We start from the raw sequence: 20,543 nt of genomic DNA, 5'->3' as shown, positions 1-20,543 counted from the left end.
AAAGAAATAAATCCTCATAAATACAATATCTTCATGATTCTTTATGCAAACTGTTGCTTTTTGTGGGCTGTTCAGCCTTTTGGTGTTTAAAATAATATTAGAATAACATCATTTTACAAAAGTTATATAAAATATATTAAAGTTTATGTCTTTACTTGACCTAACACATGAATATGGTTTAATGACATTTACTGGTAAAATGGCTAGTTTGAAACTCATTAGTGATTTCTTTTAATATTTATTTATTTATTTAAATATTTTTTTTTATTTTTTTTTAGAATGTGAGCTTGGAATGGAAATTCCTAAACAATTATAGTTTTGAAGTGAAATAATAACTGCATTGCTGTTTTAATGTACAAAAATAATTTGTCGAGTTACAAATTATTGTGGAAGCCTTTTCTGAATAAATATTCCACAAAATTAAAAATATATGTATAATAAAAAGATATTTGCGACTTTTTAAATCTTACAATTCATACAGAAAAGAATGGCTAGATATAAACTTGCAATTCCAAGAAAACAAATGGCAGAAGATTAGCTGATTGGCATGTCACCATATTCTAATTTGTTGAGATAGTGAATTGGTGGGTTTTTGTTAAATGTGAGCCAAAATCATCACAATTAAAAGAACCAAAGACTTAAACTACTTCAGTCTGTGTGCATTGAATTTATTTAATACACGAGTTTCACAATTTGAGTTGAATTACTGAAATAAATTAACTTTGCCAAGACATTCTAATTTATTGAGATGCACCTGTACAAAACATAAACTCAGTGACTGTTTTTAGTTTTTTAGAATTGTGTGTTTATATCTTACAAGTATGATTTTTTTCTCAGAATTGCAAAATGTTGACTCAGAAGTCCGACTTTTGGACTGTAAATGCTTTAGTTTCGCGAAGGAACCTCACTTTGTTTTAGTCCATTGACTATGATTTACATTTGGAAATCCTTGGACTCATTCCTGGCACAGTTTATTGGACATTGCCAAATCAATAAATTATATCTTGGAGTACCTCAGAGCATTCTATTGTTTTTAACCAGATTCAGACTCCGAATTTTACATAGATGTAGTCTTCAGCTCCACAAAATATAGTGAAGATGAAGTACTGGAAAAGGGGTTTATCTGTGGTTTGGTGTTCTGAGACACTGTAATATGGATAGAAAAGCACTATAGACAGGATGTACACAGCCATTTAGCTGAGCTTTTATCTAAAGTGACTTTTTTAAAAAAAACTATTACACTGTAGACGTCAGTGGTAACAAATCAAAACTATATGGTTACAAACATTCTTCAAAATATCTTCTTTTGTGTTCCACAGAAGGTTTGGAACGACATTATGGTGAGTGTCATTTTTGGGTGAACTATCAAGACATTACTACTCCATTGCCTAAGGAAATGCACATGGGAGCATAAAAAAACCAATTTTCTACCTCATGACCATCCTTTAGAACTGACTGTAACAGCGGCCACAAACAAAGCCTCAAAGACCAACTAAAAGCTACTCTGAAGACCAAAAGCAGAGGTAATTTCCTCTATCTGGACTGGGTAAATTGTGCCTGAGTGTAGGCTCTGTCTGAGGCTCAGACAGCCGAATTTTGTCCATAATTAATCTGTTAGCCTTCTGAAAACACAGATGGATATCAAGAAGGCCTCTATGGCCACCAAAAAGTCTTTATCAGATGCAATCAGAACACTTGTTTGAATGAACGTGTTTTGTGACTATAAACTATGCATCTGTAGATCCGTTGGATTACTTGGATATCAAATCGTTGTAGGTTGATGGGGCCACAGTCAATACGTGGGCTGTCCCTGTAGAAATTATAATGGGTTCTAGCTGCACCTCTAATGGTGGAGATTTAAGAGGGAAATGTGTTTTCATAATAACTAATGATGTATTTTCCCTCAAGGCCATTTTAGTACAATCAGTCAGAGATAGCTCATCTAAACCAGGTTTTGAGTTTGTTAGTGCGTGTGTGTGCGTGATCAGGTTATAAAACTTTAAAAGCATTCACATGTAGTAGGTTAAGAAAAAGGGGGAGAGAAAATTCAATAAAGAACAGAGATGAAAAGAAGAGGAAAGAATATGTGAGTTCACACATGATTTCAAGCTTGTATTGTTGGAGGTCTGTATCATTGTGAAAAAGCAAACAAAAACAAATTTGATAAAATATTATTTGGTGGGAAAAAATGATCAAATATTAATGTGTAGATTTAAAAGCAGGAAATCTAATGTAAAGACAAATATTGATATAACATTTGCTAATTTATTTGGTTTTGAATCCATTGCATAATACAATAGTCCAAAAATATATGATCAGCTATTACTTTGTTTATAATATACCCTGAGTGATGTTATTCTGAAAAATATTGAACAAAATTATGTAAAAAAAAAAAGTGTGGCAACACATATCGTACACAAATTACATTTAAAGGAATAGTTTACCCAAAAATGAAAATTTGCTGAAAATGTAAATGTCCAAGATGTAGATGAGTTTATTTCTTCATCAGAACAGATTTGGAGAAATTTGGATCCTCTGCAGTGGATGGGTGCCGTCAGAATGAGAGTCCAAACAGCTGATAAAAACATCACAATAATCCTCAAATAACACACATGACTCCAGTCCATCAGTTAACATCAGGTGAGGCAAAAAGCTGTGCGTTTGTAAGAAACAAATCCATCATTAAGGTGTTTTTTTTTAACTGTGAACTGTTGCTTCTGGCCAAAATATGAGTCCATCATAAATAATAACGCTTCATCCAGTAAAAAAAGTTAATTCCCTGTTGTCATCTAACATCAAAATCCCAACATATTTGTTAAGAACAGTTTCCGCTTGTTAATGTTGATTGATATGTTGATTGCATATTTCTCTTCTCCATGGGACGACTTTATCTATAGAGATAAACCAATACTATAGATATTTTAGCATTATTTTATTTTATTAATGGGTTGAAGTTAAAAACATCTTAAAGATTGATTTGTTTTTTACAAACACAAAGGGTTTCACTTCAAAAAACATTAACTGATGGACCGTGGACTACTTGTGGATTATTGTGATACTGATCCATTAGTGAGAAAGTGATGTAATGCAAAATTTTTCTGTTTTGAAAAAACAAACTCATCTACATCTTGGATCACCTAATTTTAAGTGAACTATTCTTTTATAGATGATTCCTGACACATCCATGTAAAAGTTCCAAAAATGATATTTCAAACAGCCTTTGAAGACCAAAAAAAAGTATTTCCTTCAGCAAAATTTACAAAAGTGTAACTGAATTTATAAAGTAAACCTCTTTTGAAATTTTGTTTATTTTATTAATGGGTTGAAGTTAAAAACATCTTAAAGATTGATTTGTTTTTTACAAACACAAAGGGTTTCACTTCAAAAAACATTAACTGATGGACCGTGGACTACTTGTGGATTATTGTGATACTGATCCATTAGTGAGAAAGTGATGTAATGCAAAATTTTTCTGATTTGAAAAAACAAACTCATCTACATCTTGGATCACCTAATTTTAAGTGAACTATTCTTTTATAGATGATTCCTGACACATCCATGTAAAAGTTCCAAAAATGATATTTCAAACAGCCTTTGAAGACCAGAGATGAAAAGAAGAGGAAAGAATATGTGAGTTCACACATGATTTCAAGCTTGTATTGTTGGAGGTCTGTATCATTGTGAAAAAGCAAACAAAAACAAATTTGATAAAATATTATTTGGTGGGAAAAAATTATCAAATATTAATGTGTAGATTTAAAAGCAGGAAATCTAATGTAAAGACAAATATTGATATAACATTTGCTAATTTATTTGGTTTTGAATCCATTGCATAATACAATAGTCCAAAAATATATGATCAGCTATTACTTTGTTTATAATATACCCTGAGTGATGTTATTCTGAAAAATATTGAACAAAATTATGTAAAAAAAAAAAGTGTGGCAACACATATCGTACACAAATTACATTTAAAGGAATAGTTTACCCAAAAATGAAAATTTGCTGAAAATGTAAATGTCCAAGATGTAGATGAGTTTATTTCTTCATCAGAACAGATTTGGAGAAATTTGGATCCTCTGCAGTGGATGGGTGCCGTCAGAATGAGAGTCCAAACAGCTGATAAAAACATCACAATAATCCTCAAATAACACACATGACTCCAGTCCATCAGTTAACATCAGGTGAGGCAAAAAGCTGTGCGTTTGTAAGAAACAAATCCATCATTAAGGTGTTTTTTTTTAACTGTGAACTGTTGCTTCTGGCCAAAATATGAGTCCATCATAAATAATAACGCTTCATCCAGTAAAAAAAGTTAATTCCCTGTTGTCATCTAACATCAAAATCCCAACATATTTGTTAAGAACAGTTTCCGCTTGTTAATGTTGATTGATATGTTGATTGCATATTTCTCTTCTCCATGGGACGACTTTATCTATAGAGATAAACCAATACTATAGATATTTTAGCATTATTTTATTTTATTAATGGGTTGAAGTTAAAAACATCTTAAAGATTGATTTGTTTTTTACAAACACAAAGGGTTTCACTTCAAAAAACATTAACTGATGGACCGTGGACTACTTGTGGATTATTGTGATACTGATCCATTAGTGAGAAAGTGATGTAATGCAAAATTTTTCTGATTTGAAAAAACAAACTCATCTACATCTTGGATCACCTAATTTTAAGTGAACTATTCTTTTATAGATGATTCCTGACACATCCATGTAAAAGTTCCAAAAATGATATTTCAAACAGCCTTTGAAGACCAAAAAAAAGTATTTCCTTCAGCAAAATTTACAAAAGTGTAACTGAATTTATAAAGTAAACCTCTTTTGAAATTTTGAAAATGCAAAGAAGATACAGTTTCGTCTGTCAACTGAGAGTGAGAAAGAGAGAGAGAGAGAGAGAGAGAGAGAGAGAGAGAGAAAGAGAAAGAGAGAGAGAGAGCGGGGAGGGTGATAAACCCTGCAAACCAGATCCACCTCAAGAAAGCATTTTATCCCTCACTCTGCTCTTGCTCTCTTTCACACTTAAATTAATTTTCTGCCTGAGATGTCGTCTCTGCTGAGGGAGGAGATGGACAGAATCTTGTTCAGATCGGAGGGACAGAAGCTGGAGGAGTTTATAGAAATAGAGGAGCAACAGCAGGGACGTCATTTTCTCTGCGTTTCTAGTAAGAAAAATCAACTTTTTTGCACAATTATTTTAGGTTATATGGAACAAATTATTTGAGAAAATGGATGAGATACTAAAATTCTCAAAAAAAAATTCATCTGGGGATAGGGTCAGAAATTGTTTGTGAAGGAGGAAGAATTTAAAAAAAAAATACAGACCTAAATATGTTTATGGTTCATATGGTTTGATGAAGGGGTGTAATAAAAATACAAAACCAATGTGTGTTTAGTAACTAAGGATAAAGAAGCTCAGATCTCAGTTGTCCTGTGTCGGAGAGTTAAGCATTCTCGGACCAATAAGCTGCAGAAATATGGGCTGGAGGACAGTTATGAAAGAACAGAGACTTGGGCCCTGGAGGACCTGCTGATTCTGGACGGTAGAGATCCAGATACTGTGAGTTGAGTTTAGCATTCATCCTCCTCCAATTTGTGAATATACATGCTACTTACAGTAACTGCTGTTCATATTAACGGTGCTGATGAGTTGTAATATAACAGGAAGCAGAATCTCTTACTTTTCATTGGAAGATGTTTAGTTTGCATATCTCTGCTGTGTTAGGATGATCCCTGTTTCTTGATGCATTTCGACTCCGTGCGGTCCATCAGAGCAGTGAGCTGTGCTGCGAAATACACACTGGCCCGCTGTCTGCTGTCCCTGAGCAAGAAGTATCACCACACGGCACTAAAACTTAAGAACTATGACTGGACGTACATTCAGCCCACTACAATGTATTCAGATCGTGGTGACTGTATTGTCCTTGCGCAGATCTGTTTCTATGCCTTTAACCTGGTGTGTCTTTCCATGTGTCCTGTGCCTCTGGCATAGAGGCATTTTGATTAGTCTTCTTATTTGAGGAATTTCTTTTGAACTGGTCCTAAACTCAACTCTTGATGTTGACAATAAAAAGTTCATTTCAGTGTAATCTATAATACCCTTAGGGAGTGTACAAAGACCATGCTTTGTGTTTTGAGCACTTAGCCATGCTTTGAGCACTTAGACCTACAGTAACTGTAACATAACTCCACGGTGTGGTGAAATCCAATTTGTGCTTGTGCAAATGCAACACAAAAGGGTGTTTCTGATGTGTAATGCTGTGACTTGAATATTAAGAATGTGTATTTATTTAAAAGTGTTATAAATTGTGTGACATGTTTTGCACGTGTTTTAGCTGATTCATTAGTTAAGCTATACTAATAAATGTAATCATTTCAAAAAGCGAAACTGTGAGACAAACTTGTGAATATTAATAATCTTGTCATCTGGTGAAAAATCGAATGTTTTCTCATTTCTTCTGCAGTGTGCTTTATTGAATAAAATACTGTGACAGCCATCAATTAGTTAAGCACAATTTTAACAAATGAAACATATGGAAAGTTTTCTAAATATTTGTCACTGTGTGCAAGACCCAGAATTGCATGCATAATATTCTTGGTACCAAAGGATTTGCATCTTGTGATGTATTAAACGTAGGCAAATTAATAACATATTTACGGCGAAATGTACAGCTACTTACCAAATAAGTATATAAATGGTAATAAAATATTTGAATTGGGATTAAAAGTTTTTATTTCGTAAAAAGAAACCGAGTTCGTGATAACAGAGCAAGCACAACTATCCAGCAAATATGGTTTACCGATCATTACACAAAAACAGAATATCACGACTGGCCAGAATCAATTATTCCATTGAGCCGAGTAATAAAATATGATGATAATATTATGTAACAGGTTAAATGTGCACTACACTACATTCCTTTCGGACTTACTAGCCAAACCGCCGTGCTGACGTCACACACGCTTCAATGTTTTGGGTCCATCAATGGGGTGGCTAAAAAGTCGCCTGAATCAAAAGAATACATTCATTTCACTTCCAATGGCAATTACTTGTTTGTAATGAACATGAATTCTTGCTAAATAAACTATCATTTTGTCTAAATATATGCAGGATTCGAGTGGATTTATTTGTTAGTAGTTTAACTAGTAACTGAAATCTGGTCATAACGGCGCAGCGGAAACGCGCCTGGCGCCAAATTTCAAGTTTGGATGGTTGAACTGAAAGCAACGCCGAAGTTCTTTTGAGGTTGTTATCACGAAAAATATAACAGCGTATAGCGGTTTTATTTTATTTTACGCATACGGTGGTTTATCGAAATGTACATAAAGTCTATTGTACTAGAGGGCTTCAAGTCCTACGCCGAAAGGACGGAGATTAACGGATTTGATCCGTTTTTTAACGCCATCACCGGCCTGAACGGCAGTGGAAAGTCAAATATACTGGATTCCATCTGCTTTCTGCTGGGGATATCTAACCTATCACAGGTCAGTTTTAATACATGAAATATCATATACACGCAGCCATATGTCTAAATCTGGCAGCGGTTTGTTTGTTTATTTCGTTTAATTGTTTTTGCTTATTTAATAAACAAAACGATTTTCAGTTGTTCTGTTTTCTAAATCACTTGTATAACAACAACAAAATGCAAAAAAAAAAATCAAACTTTAATCAGAATAGATGTTTTCAGTCTAATATGGATACAGAGCATGATTAATTAAGTATGGAAGTGGGTTGCAGAGTTTAAAAGCTCAAATGTAATACTGCTTGTTTTGGTTTGTCAAACCTTGTAGGTTCGTGCCACTAATCTCCAAGATCTGGTGTACAAAAATGGTCTGGCTGGGATCACCAAAGCAACTGTGTCCATCACCTTTGACAACTCCAACAAGAAACAGAGTCCACTTGGGTTTGAGACACATGATGAGATTACCATAACACGACAGGTATTCACCTTGAGATCAGTGTCTGCTCCACTCTCACTGATGGCTAGTAGCACGCAGAGTGACTTACACCGCTTGGGATTTTATCGTTTGTTGTGCAGGTGGTCATAGGTGGACGCAACAAGTACCTTATCAACGGCGTGAATGCAAACAACCTGCGAGTCCAGGATCTGTTTTGTTCAGTTGGCTTGAATGTCAACAACCCTCACTTTCTTATCATGCAGGTAACCACCATAATACACTGATTTAAGACTTCTCGGGTTATGTGGCCTGAAAAGATTTTTTATAAAAGTATTAGATAATCATATTCTTAAAGGGGCCCTATTATGCTCTTTTACAAAGTCTTGATTTTGTTTTGGGGGTGTACTAGAACAGGCTCTCACACTAGGTTGTTCGAAAACACACCTCTCTCCCCAGTCTGGCATGAACGGCTCGAATAGTTCCTGTATCAAATGAAGGCCCGCCTTCTGAAATACGAAATGTGCTGTGATTGGTTAGCTGGGCCAGTGTGTGTTGTGATTGGCAGCATAGCCGCCTGCGAGCTTCAGTGTAAATATTGCGTCAAAATCAAATCAATTTGAGCGCGATTTAACCCTGGATGATTGTAACCACTCTAAAGTTCGTCTGCCTTGGGAAAGATAGCGTGTCTCCGACATAATGATAACACTCGTTGCCTTCTCTAGTGTGCAGCTCAACCAGGTCTCGTCCCATTCGTCGATATTTGTGATATCAAAAATCCCGGAAAATATGCGTTGTAGTCCAAACGAGTCGTTCGTTGTAGTTTTTGAAACATGATTTCTGTTAAATAAAATATCTCCTTTTGAAGTGGACTTTGAGCTTTGCAATTTTGCAGATCTTTTTTATGCTCAAACAGCAACATTACAGACTAACTAAAGTTGAAAAAGTGAAAAAGCATAATAGGACCCCTTTAACAACAGCATTTTCATTTTTAAATGAATGTGAACGGCTGTTTGCAACTTATTTAACTTGTGTAATGTTACAGTTTGTTTGTTGTCATATGCATGACAAGTAAATAGGGTTCATTTTGATTTCATGTTGATTTTTTTTTTTACTAATTTCTTTTTGGATTTTTAGACAGTTAAGCACTTGTGTCATATGTAGTTATTGTTCACATTTCATAATCACCCCAATTGTGTGTTTATTTCAGGGGAGAATCACCAAGGTCTTAAACATGAAGCCTCCTGAGGTGAGATGTTTGTCATTTGAGTATACATGGTTGTGATCTACTCACATTTTGATTGTAGTAATAAAGCTTACAATTGATTTGCTCTTTACTGATGGATGAAATTATACAAACATTCAGTGTCATTGATGCAAGTTTTTGTTTTCTTCTGTGAAATTTTAAATAATTGCACTGTTTTTTTTTATTCACAGATTCTGGCCATGATTGAGGAGGCGGCAGGTACCAGGATGTACGAATGCAAGAAGATCAGTGCTCAGAAAACTATTGAGAAGAAAGATGCCAAGCTGAAAGAGATTCAGACTGTATGTACATTTATTTCATTATTACTTTTTTATTTAAATCACCCAACAATTGATACAACCAGCAATTTCATCTTTGGATGTTTTTGTGTGAAACAGATCCTGGATGAGGAGATCACCCCTGCTATGGAGAAACTGAAGGAGGCATGTGTTAAAAAAAAAAAAAAAAAAAGTGCTTATTTATAATTTATTGTATATGTGTATATTAGATTCACGCTATTAGAAAATCATGCATTATTTATTTATTTACACCTTTTTATATAAATAATGAATTTGTCAATTATTAATAAATCATGTATAGTAGAGAGAGGCTATACATTATTGTGTGCCACTGGTTCTTTATGTGCAGCTGTGAACAGCATTTTGTTTTTCGTTTTCTAACAGCGTCAGTTCCTTACTGTGGACCGAATACATATGACTTATACAATAGATACTTATCATCTTTGTCACATCCTATCCATCTCCCTTGCTTCTCCTCAGGAACGTGCGTCCTACCTGGAGTACCAGAAGCTCATGCGTGAGATCGAGCACTTGAGTCGACTGTATGTGGCGTACCTGTTTGTGTGTGCCGAGGAGACCAAGCTGAAGTCTACTGAAGACCTGCAGGAGATGCAGAGCTCTATCGCACAGCTGCAGGAGAACATGAAGCAGAACGAGGCCAAAGTGAAGGAGCTGAGCACGGAGATACAGGAGCTGGAGCGCAGGAGGGACAAGGTAAGTAGCAGAGCAAACAGGCAGGGAACAGGAGCAAGAAGCAATAGTGTATTTGTTGGTAACATTCATAGGGCAGTTTCAGCCTTTGAGGGCTACTTAAATTGTTTTTAATTGTTTCTTGCTGTAATAGTTTCCATTTAAATTTTTCTCCTTTCTTTCTTGTCAAGTGCTTTGCGACCACCTACATTAAAAAATGTCAAAAGCATAGTATAATGTATAAATGTGAAATGCAAGCCACATGATATTTACACAGGTGTTCAAAGGGTTGGGTTCAGATAGATAGATTAAACTATAATTTTTTAAAAATTATTATTGTAATAACATTTTTGACATCTCCAGTTTTTAACTGTGTTTTTGATAACATAAATGCAGTCTTGGTGAGCATAAAATACTCCTACCTTTAAAGGGTTAGTTCACCCAAAAATGAAAATTAGCCCATAAATTACTCACTGCGCTTCCGTGTTCGTCACTTCTGAGCGGCGCATGCGCAAAGCCAACCTCTTACGTCATTCTCCCAGAGCTGCTTCTGTGCACAACTGTCAGCTCGAGCTACATTAAAGTGATTATTACGTTTTGAATATGGATATTTTTCTTACAAAAACGTATCGATTCGCTACAGGAGGCCTTTATTCACCCCCTGGAGCCGTGTGAGACACTTTTTAAATTATTTTTTATGGATGGGCGCTTTTTATTTCACTTTTTTTGGACTGATGGATGCAACACCCGCTGAGTGGCATTAAACAGCTTGAAAGATCAAAGACAATTTTTAATATAACTCCGACTGGATTCGTCTGAAAGAAGAAAGTCATATACTCCTAGGATGACTTGAGGGTGAGTAATTTATGGGCTAATTTTCATTTTTGGGTGAACTTACCCTTAAACATAAAAAAAAATCTAACTTAACCAACTTTTGTACTGGATTGGGTATTTACACAATGACAAAATTATTAGCAAATGTAAAGATTAAAGGCTGCGCTTGAGTTGTAAACATAATCTAGTTTTACTATAATTACAAAAAGTAAAAATAGTTATTGTAACTTATATATTTTTTTATTCAGGTGAAATATTTTGGTAATCTATCAAGATGCTATTTTATATTTAATTTACCCAAATAGTTGTTTTTTTTTGTCTAAAAAGGCCAGTTTAAGCTTAAACTTGAAATCTTTTGTCAACTCTGCATGAGAATCAACAAATGGTTAGTAATTGTATCATGATGTTACTTCGGCTGAATCCACTGGGTAGCTTTTTCAGTGTTAAGATGACCTAACTGTTCTGTGTGCAGAAAAAAAACTGCCTCTAATTTATTAAAAATGACTTGTGGTCCTGTTGGAACACATTTAAGGTCCAGAATTGGACCGCAGTCTGTTAAATGGTGTGGTGACGTCTGATTTAAATAGGTAGGGTTTCTTTTACCTGAACAGGTTGGTAATCGTGTACTTGTCCTGTGGAGACTGAAGGTCTGTAATAGAGAGTGGAATGGTGGGTAATAGGGCTGGGTATCGTTCAAAAATGTTCGATACTGATATCTTGACTTTGATACCGGTTCCTGAAGGATACTTTTTTCGATACCAATTTTATGAAATCAATTTTAACAAGATTACATTACATTTCAGCTTGTTGATGTTTATACAGACTCAAAGACTTATCTCCTGAGCCACTGCACAAAGGAACAAAATGTAACCAACACAATAAATGCAAATTAAGTGCAAATAGTTTTAATAATTTGAAAATAGTCTTCAGTTTACACATCTGTTAGGCTACATTTATGCTAGTGCATCGTTTAAAAATGCATAGCTCAGACAGAATCATAATTTCTATTCATTTTCCACTGATTAACTGATAAGCATTAGCAGCTTCCAGCGCTGTCTGCCTGTGTTCTCTCTTCCACAATCGCTGTTCTGACTAACATAATAACATTTAATTTCAGCAACATTACATGGCCAAAACACACATTGAACGGCAATCGGAAGTTATTAAAAACACTTGATGGTGGTTTAAAGTGAGTTTTGAGTAAAAGCAGAATATAAATCTAATGTAGCATGATGCTACAGTGTGCATGAATGGTCACGTATCAGGCACTTTCGGTCGTGTAGTATGAACGGACATCAGCATATGATTGGAACTCTATGCAGCTCGCACACTGCTCTCCGTCGCTTGTCGTTAGTCGGAGATAGTGGAAAGCCGGCTTGAAACGCAGTGTAAATGCCAGTATGATGAGGATCGTTTTAATTTTAAAACAAAAACGCACCAGTGTAAATGATGCTTTCGCGAGCGTCTGCAATGGCACGCGATCACAGATTGCACGTTTCCCACCCGAATCTGGTGTAAACTAGTAGGTGTGTTTGACTTGACGCGGACTGACTGTGCTGACTGATCGGTGTATTACAGTACCACGAGAGCTATAGAGAGCAGACTTCTCCATACGCTTTCGAATCGCTCTCGCGGATGTCAAACACATATCAATCTGCGCTGCGCTGCTTCTAGTCGAACACACCTAGTGCTGCAGGCCTATTGGGTCACGGACGTTGATGAGATTAACCCTTTAGGTATCGAAATTTGGTACCGAACGACGAGATGTTTTTTGATACTCGATGGTATCGAGGCAATTCGGTCGGTGCCTAAAAAGTATCGAACTCGATACCCAGCCCTAGTGGGTAATGGACTGGCAAAAGTATTAAAATATTTGTACGGGAAAAGATTTTTGAATTTTTTTATGATGCAAATTGATACCTGTTAGAAAAGTGTGCGGTTGATTGATGTGTGTTCATTCACAGAAAGGTTTTTCTATGAATTAATTAGAGAACAGTCCATTTCTCTGGGCATTGTGTGTCTGTCTTATGAGGAAAATGAGTGAGTTTCTCTGCCCGCATTCCTATGGGCAATAAAACCAGTGATATCAGCATTGGTTGCCATGGAACCAGGGGCCTGTTCTGCTTTTCTGAGGTGTTAAGATGCATTTCGGGGGAAGGGTCCATAGGCCCTCATATGGCTTGTTAACTGAGGGGGGTTACAGAGTATTTGTTAAATATAACTAAAAATATATATATTGTGTGTCTGATTGGTCCAGATGCTACACAAGTTTCAAAAGAACAACATTCATTTGAAATAAAAGTCCTTTGTAACATTAATAAATGTCTTTACTGTCACTTAAGCAGTTTAATGCATCCTTTTTATGTAAAAGTATTCATTAAAAAAACTTTTGAAAGGTATTATGTTGGCACCTTTTATTATATTTTATAATGTTGTTTTTTGAAGACCGATTGTAAATGTCTCTGTTCTGTCTCATAGGCTCAGATGAAACTGAAACACGCTCAGCAGGAGCTGAAGACTAAGCAGGCTCAGGTCAAGAAGATGGACAGTGGCTACAAAAAAGACCAGGACACATTTGAGGCTGTGAAGAAATGCATAGAAAAGCTACAGGCTGAAATGAAGAAACTCAACTATGAAGGTACTGAATACATTTTGTTTGTGATTGTGGTTGAATTAGGTGCAGTTAATTGAAGCCTAAAAATGTGAACTGTAAAATGTTAAAGCTTAATACAGAGTTAAAGTATCATATTAGTCTTTAAGACATTACTTTACATTTTTTTTTAAAGAAGATTAACTTGTGTGTTCAGATGGACGAGAGGAGCGTCTGTTGGAGCAGAAGAGGCAGTGTTCACGGGACGTCAGTCAGCTCAGAGAAACCTACGAGTCCCTCATGGGACAGTTCCCCAACCTGCGCTTCGAGTACACGTGAGAACATGCGAGCCATTTTCATTTAGACTCATTTATTATTTGTGGTTTATACACTTAATTCATTCATTGACTCCATTGGTACTGTGTGTGTATGTAGGGACCCAGAGAAGAATTGGGACCCCAGTAAGGTGAAGGGTTTGGTGGCAAATCTTTTCAGTGTGACTGATGTGTCAAACGCTACAGCTCTGGAGGTGGTTGCTGGTGGTCGACTCTATAACATAGTAGTGGACAATGAGGTGAGTTTTACTTTATGAAACGCGTAGGCGTCCTCAAACATTTTTGAAAAATAGTTTGTTTTGATTTTAAACTTGTCTGTCTGCAGGTTACTGGGAAAAAGCTTCTGGAAAAGGGTGAACTGAAACGCAGATACACCATCATTCCTCTGAACAAAATCTCAGCACGTACCCTTAATGACAATGTAGTGCGCACTGCCAAAAACTTGGTGAGAACTCTGCTAATGAGCTGTTGTTGATTTGATTATGATTTATTTTATTCTCAGTGGAATTTTATTGAGAGAAAGGATACCCATATATTTTGTGTTGCAGGTTGGGCCAGATAACGTGCACACCGCTCTTTCGTTGGTAGGTTATGAATCGGAGCTGAGGAAGGCCATGGAGTATGTTTTTGGAACTACGCTAGTCTGTGACAGTTTGGACAATGCTAAAAAAGTTGCCTTTGACAAAGGTGTGAGCACCAAAACTGTTACACTGGGAGGAGACGTGTTTGATCCTCAGGGAACATTGACCGGAGGTTTGTATGTGTTTATAACTGCACAAGATATAGAGCCTCACAAATGTATTCAGACTAGGGGTGTCCTCGACTAAGGATTTTCATAGTCCAATCAGAATTTTCGAATCTTGCTGATAGTCGAATCATATGTTTTGGGGGTGGGGCAAAATACATTACCAATAGTCAAGTCAGACATTCGACAGCCATAATTACATTAACACACAGGGAAAATGTGTAACGGGATGCCTCGCAGATACAAACGGGGTAAATTATGTTTTATGTTTTGATTAAAAGATAGTTAACATTAAACGTCAGCGAAACCCAAAAAATTCACAACATTTTTTACAATAGTGTTCTCATTATAACGTTATGTATATGACAGTAGTTATTAATGTTCTGCATTTCTGTTTTGAGCTGCACGCGCTGAAGATGACCAGTAGAATGAAGCAGCAGGTTTTTAATCAATGGAATTTAACTCATCATTTATCTCATATAGAATACGCTTCGTTATTTATACAACATAACGTTAATATTACGACTAATATTCAATCTTCTGCACAAAATGCCCCGAATACAGAAGTGAACGTGTCTGTGCGGCTCTGAATGAATTCCTTTTGTGGATGCATTCTTCACGCAACAACATGCAGAAACACAGCAACTAAACTCTAAAAATTCATAGCGTTTTGTTATAATAGTGTTCTCATTATAATTATGTATATGACAGTCCCAGTCATAGTTATTAATATTATGCATTGTTGTATGTCCTGCTCGCGCTGCGCGCTGAAGAGATAATCACCGTAGTAGCTGAAGCGCTTTACTGCAGCACAACTCAACCAAATGTATCTTAAACGAGATAAATAATATATACCTTTCACTCTGCCTGTGTCAATTTGAGTCTTGTTAAAGTTTTAAATCCCTGCTGCCAACATGCTCCTCTGTCAGTCACGGATTATGGAAAGTGAAATTTAAATCTATAGGGGTGGTTGGATTTATTCACACACGTTAAAATATTTATTTGAAGCTTCTTTCTTTTCAGATTCTTATTTACAGCATTATTTTAATAGGGTGTATATTAACTTACTGGGAGAAAACCAGTAGTTCTATGTGAAATCAGACATTTGAGCACACCCATATAGCCAAAATGGCATGATCATATCACCCCGCGAATATTGGACTGTGAGATTGGTAGTGGAATCAGGCTCCTCCTATTGAAGCATCGAATCTTCGACTATTCGGGGTCGCCCCTAATTCAGACCCATTATCAGTTCTCTGTTTACTAGATTACAGCTCTGACTATTTGTTCAAAATTCCACATTACATCAATCTGATGTAATCAGATCAGTTCTTTATTAAATTCTGATTGCTATATAACAAATAATGTTTTAATGAGAATGTTGGACAAATTGTGAGGGGGAAAAATCTTTATAATATTATATAATGTAAAAATACCTTTCCTAAATTCTCCCAAGAAAAACTTTCCCCTTTTTTACTGTGTGTTATTTTATTAAGTGCTATTTTTAATAGTGATGTACTTTTATAATGTTTATTTTCAGTTAATTATTACTTAAATTTTTATTTTGTACTCGTCACTTTTATTACTTTAATTTGTCAGCTTATTTCACATAGTTGCCAGTTAATTTTTCATCTTCTATATTACATTTATTTGAGCTCTTTCAATTACCGAAAATATATATTTTTTAAAAGATTTATTTGTGGCATTTTTTTCACCTTTATTATGATATAGGTGATAGATAGGGGCCGGGATCGGGAAAGGTCCTCAAGTCGGGATTAGAACTTGGGACAATGTATGTCTGCATGCTGCCCACAAGGCTATCGCCGCCGACACCGAAAATTATTTTAAGTTATAGTTAACATTAACAATACTGAATATGAGCTGTTCATGATGGGTTTTGTGAGATTCACCAATATACAGTTTGCAGTATTCAATCTCCACAAATATTTTGCAGAGCAATCAAAGCTTTAAGTTTTAGAGCTCAGTATGTTGCAGGTTCAACTGATTTATGCACATTTACATTCATGTAACATGCGTTTGGCAAATGCTTTATTACACTATTTGCTAATATATACAACTTATCAGTTCATGCATACCCTGGGAATTGGCCCATTTGCTGTTTGAGCTACAGGACCCATAGATACATCTTTGCGATCATTAAATTGTACTTTGTGTATCACCTTTATACTGGCCCCTAATCTCTAGTTCTCACCATCTGCATTAGCCACAGAAAACCTATATTGGTGGACCACAATTTACAATCTGAATAATGATACCTGTGGGATTTTTATCCAGAAGACAGATGAGTTTATGGTCTAAATACATTTGCAAGGGACAGTAGAACATTGTGTTCTGTAATAACTGTTACCTGTGTGTGTGGGTGTAGGTGCACGTGCTCAGACGGCCTCTGTCCTGTCTAAACTGGCTGAGGTGAAGGACATTCAGGACAGTCTGAGGGCTAAAGAGGCAGAACTCACCGCGGTAGAGTCTGAGCTCAGCAGCCTCAAGGGAACAGCTGAGAAGTGAGTCTCTGTCCAAAATACAACTTCTCAAAATCCTCACTGACCAATCGGAACAAAAGCACAAGGCAGAAGACTGAAATGTTGCTGCTCTCTTTCAGATATCGTCAGCTGAAGCAGCAGTTGGACCTGAAGACTGAAGAGGCTCGGATCCTGGAGACCAAACTTCAGCAGAGCTCCTTCCACAAGCAACAAGAGGAGCTGGAGAACCTGCGCAAGACCATCGGTATACACAAATACCACTCTTTGGCAGAATTTTGTTAGTTCTCTTTCTGAAACCGGTGCTCTGTATAAGAGGCGCAATAAACACACAACTACACAATATGGGTCATTGCTGGTTTTGCTGGTCTTTAACTATCGTGGTGTTCTGTTTCTTTAGAGGAGTGCGAGGAAACTCTGCAGAAGACAAAGGAGGTTCATAAGAAGGCAGAAGAGAAGTACAAAGTTCTGGAGAACAAGATGAAGAATGCAGAGGCAGAGAGAGAGAAAGAACTGAAAGCAGCCCAGCAGAAACTCAACCAGGCCAAGAGCAAAGCAGATGCTTACAACAAGAGACTGAAAGAGAAACAGCAGGTACTTTCCCATTACGACGACACGTATCAGGCTCCTGACTGACAAAGTTACACTGGGTCTACAGGGGTTGTGTCACACCACAACAGCTAGAAGCTGAGTACTTTTTTTTTTCTGAAAATACCTCTCTCTTTCTTTCTCTAGGAGGCAGATGCAGTAACTCTGGAGTTGGAGGAGCTGAAAAGAGAACAGGCTGGATATGAGCAACAGATTCAGGCTGTAGATGAAGCTCTGAAAGCCATACAGGAGCAGATCGACACCATGACCACTGAGGTTTTTGCCAATAAGGTACAGAGACAACTTATTTTAATCCTATCCCTTAAAAATGAACATTCTGTTCTCTTTTTACATTCCTGTCATTCCAAACCTTTATGACTTTCTTCTGTAAAGCACACAAGATATTTTAAGATGTTGGTAAATAAAACAGTTTTGGTTCCCTTTGACAATGGATGTCATTCGGAACCAAAACTTTAACCTGTCTTGTGTTATGTTTCTCAAAACAAAAAGTCATACACTCTTGGAATGCCATGAAGGTGAGTAAATGACACAATTGTAGTTTTTGGGTGGACTGTCCCTTTAAAAGGGATGCCTTTGTTGCCATAAATGTAAACTGTCACTCTGTGCGTTTAGGAAGCAGTGCGTGCTGCACAGGAGCAGCTGTCCCAACAGAAGAAGGTGATTCTGGGACAGGAGAGAGAAATTAAAGGAAAGACCGGAGAAGCAAACCGCCTCCGAGAGCAAAATAATGATGCTCAGCTCAAAATCAAAGAGCTGGAGCACAACATCAGCAAACACAAGAAAGACAGCGCTGATGCCACTGCCAAGGTCAGAGGAAGTTAATGAGATCATTCCAGACTAGGGTGTTGTAGATTAGACTATCTAATGTTTGCGTTTGTTTAGGTGGCCCGCATGTTAGCTGAAAATGACTGGATCTCCTCTGAGAAGCATCTCTTCGGCCAGCCCAACACTGCCTACGACTTTAAGACCAACAATCCCAAAGAGGCTGGACAGAGGTTGAAGAGACTCGAGGAGACTAAAGACAAGCTGGAGAGAAATGTCAACCGCAGGGCCATGAACATGCTCAGTGAGGCTGAGGAAAGGGTACGACCTCTTTAGTGACAGTGCTGTTAAAGATGTCTTAAACATAGATGAGAATAAAAGAGCAGAGGTTAATCTTGGGAAACTTGATATTATGTCTGCTTTTGACAATTAAATGTCCTCAAAAGGCTAAAATGCTCTTTTTTTTATTACTAGTTTGTCTCTGTAAGGCTACATCTTGTATATACAATACCTTTCAAAAAGTTTTTTGGTAAGATTTGTTGATGTTTTCAAAAGAAGCCTCTTAAGCTCACCAAAGCTGCGTTTATTTAGTCATAAATAGAGTTTTATTAAAAAAGTGATATTCTGAAAAATTATTAAAATTTAAAATAACTGAATTCTATATGTATATAGTTTGAAATGCAAAGCTGAATTTTCAGAAGCTATTTGTCCATTCTTCAGTTGTCACATGATCCTTCTAATATACTGACAAAAATAAATGTTTCTTGAGCACCAAATTAATGTTGAAAATAATTGATATTTATTATTTTTTGTTCAGAATTCTGTTTAAAGGGGTCCTATTATGCTTTTTCAGTTTTTCAACTTTAGTTAGTCTGTAATGTTGCTGTTTAAGCATAAAAAAGATCTGCAAAGTTACAAAGCTCAAAGTCCACTTCAAAAGGATACATTTTATTTAACAGAAATCACTTTTCAAAAACTACAACGAACGACTCGTTTGGACTACAACGCATATTTTCCGGGATTTGTGATATCACAAATATCGACGAATGGGACGAGACCTGGTTGAGCTGCACACTAGAGAAGGCAATGAGTGTTATCACTATGTCAGAGACACGCTAGTTTTCTCAAGGCAGACGAACTTTAGAGTGGTTACAATCATCCAGGGTTAAATCGCGCTCAAATTGATTTGATTTTGACGCAATATTCACACTGAAGCTGCAGGTGGCTATGGTAAGATGCATGACATTTCCCGACCAGGTGCCGAGTGCTGCCAATCACAACACACACTGGCCCAGCTAACCAATCACAGCACATTTCGTATTTCAGAAGGCGGGCCTTCATTTGATACAGAAACTATTCGAGCCGTTCATGCCAGACTGGGGAGAGAGGTGTTGTAATAATGTAAAATATGTGAAAAACAATGTGTTTTTCGAACAACCTAGTGTGAGAGCCTGTTCTAGTACACCCCCAAAACAAAATCAAGACTTTGTAAAAGAGCATAATAGGACCCCTTTAATAGAAAGTTCAAAAGAACAGCATTTGTATGTCTTTTACAGTCACTTAAATCTTATTGACTGACCCCAATTTTGAATGATTGTGTTTATTTAATTATTTTTATTATTTATTTAGTTGTGCCTTGCATGTTTTTGTGAGATTTTGACCAGTTTCTGCTTTATTTTATTATTAGTGGTATCTTTATTTACTTATTGGTAATGATTATAGCTATTTCTATTAGAAATATGTTGTTATTAGTAGTAGTAGTAGTAGTAAAATGTAATAACACTGTCTGCCTTCTTTTAGTACAATGATCTGAAGAAAAAAAAGAGAATTGTTGAGAATGATAAAGCCAAAATCTTGGAAACAATTGAAGAGTTGGACCAGAAGAAGAATGAGGCTCTCAATGTGGCGTGGCAGAAGGTAAAATAAACCACCCATGACCCATTCATTTTTTACAATTACAACTAGTAAGAAAAAGATCAAACACTCATGATGCATCTGGTTCAGTAAAATGTGTGTAGCCTATTT

General features: G+C 36.4%; 2 protein-coding genes across 2 annotated transcripts; both read left to right on the top strand.

The window, feature by feature from the left end:
- The first annotated feature begins 5,058 nt into the window (after positions 1-5,058).
- Positions 5,059-6,006, top strand: LOC107551572 (exocyst complex component 1-like). Its single transcript, XM_016233215.1, has 3 exons — positions 5,059-5,179; positions 5,411-5,574; positions 5,740-6,006. The coding sequence occupies exons 1-3, from the start codon at positions 5,059-5,061 to the stop codon at positions 6,004-6,006; spliced, it is 552 nt and encodes a 183-aa protein (XP_016088701.1).
- Positions 6,007-7,149: 1,143 nt separating this feature from the next.
- Positions 7,150-20,444, top strand: LOC107551560 (structural maintenance of chromosomes protein 2-like). The gene is made up of 19 exons (XM_016233201.1): positions 7,150-7,499; positions 7,806-7,955; positions 8,054-8,176; positions 9,121-9,159; positions 9,348-9,458; positions 9,555-9,599; positions 9,936-10,169; positions 13,458-13,617; positions 13,787-13,904; positions 14,005-14,143; positions 14,230-14,349; positions 14,453-14,657; positions 17,036-17,171; positions 17,270-17,394; positions 17,548-17,741; positions 17,883-18,026; positions 18,369-18,563; positions 18,639-18,839; positions 20,319-20,444. The coding sequence occupies exons 1-19, from the start codon at positions 7,332-7,334 to the stop codon at positions 20,442-20,444; spliced, it is 2,733 nt and encodes a 910-aa protein (XP_016088687.1). The 5' UTR covers positions 7,150-7,331.
- Positions 20,445-20,543: the final 99 nt, after the last annotated feature.

The sequence above is a fragment of the Sinocyclocheilus grahami genome, unplaced genomic scaffold (genome assembly GCF_001515645.1).
Source record: "Sinocyclocheilus grahami isolate Dianchi unplaced genomic scaffold, SAMN03320097.WGS_v1.1 scaffold427.1, whole genome shotgun sequence".
NCBI classification, from domain to species: Eukaryota; Metazoa; Chordata; class Actinopteri; order Cypriniformes; family Cyprinidae; genus Sinocyclocheilus; species Sinocyclocheilus grahami.
The sequence above is the reverse complement of the archived record's forward strand: the minus strand, read 5'-3'. Positions and strand labels throughout refer to the sequence as shown.

Coding starts and splice junctions, on each gene's coding strand:
- LOC107551572 (XM_016233215.1), top strand. CDS start 5,059: ATGTCGTCTCTGCTGAGGGAGGAGATGGACAGAATCTTGTTCAGATCG. Junction 5,180..5,410: donor TCATTTTCTCTGCGTTTCTA/GTAAGAAAAATC, acceptor ATGTGTGTTTAG/TAACTAAGGATAAAGAAGCT. Junction 5,575..5,739: donor ACGGTAGAGATCCAGATACT/GTGAGTTGAGTT, acceptor CTGCTGTGTTAG/GATGATCCCTGTTTCTTGAT.
- LOC107551560 (XM_016233201.1), top strand. CDS start 7,332: ATGTACATAAAGTCTATTGTACTAGAGGGCTTCAAGTCCTACGCCGAA. Junction 13,905..14,004: donor AACCTGCGCTTCGAGTACAC/GTGAGAACATGC, acceptor GTGTGTATGTAG/GGACCCAGAGAAGAATTGGG. Junction 18,027..18,368: donor CTGAGGTTTTTGCCAATAAG/GTACAGAGACAA, acceptor CTGTGCGTTTAG/GAAGCAGTGCGTGCTGCACA.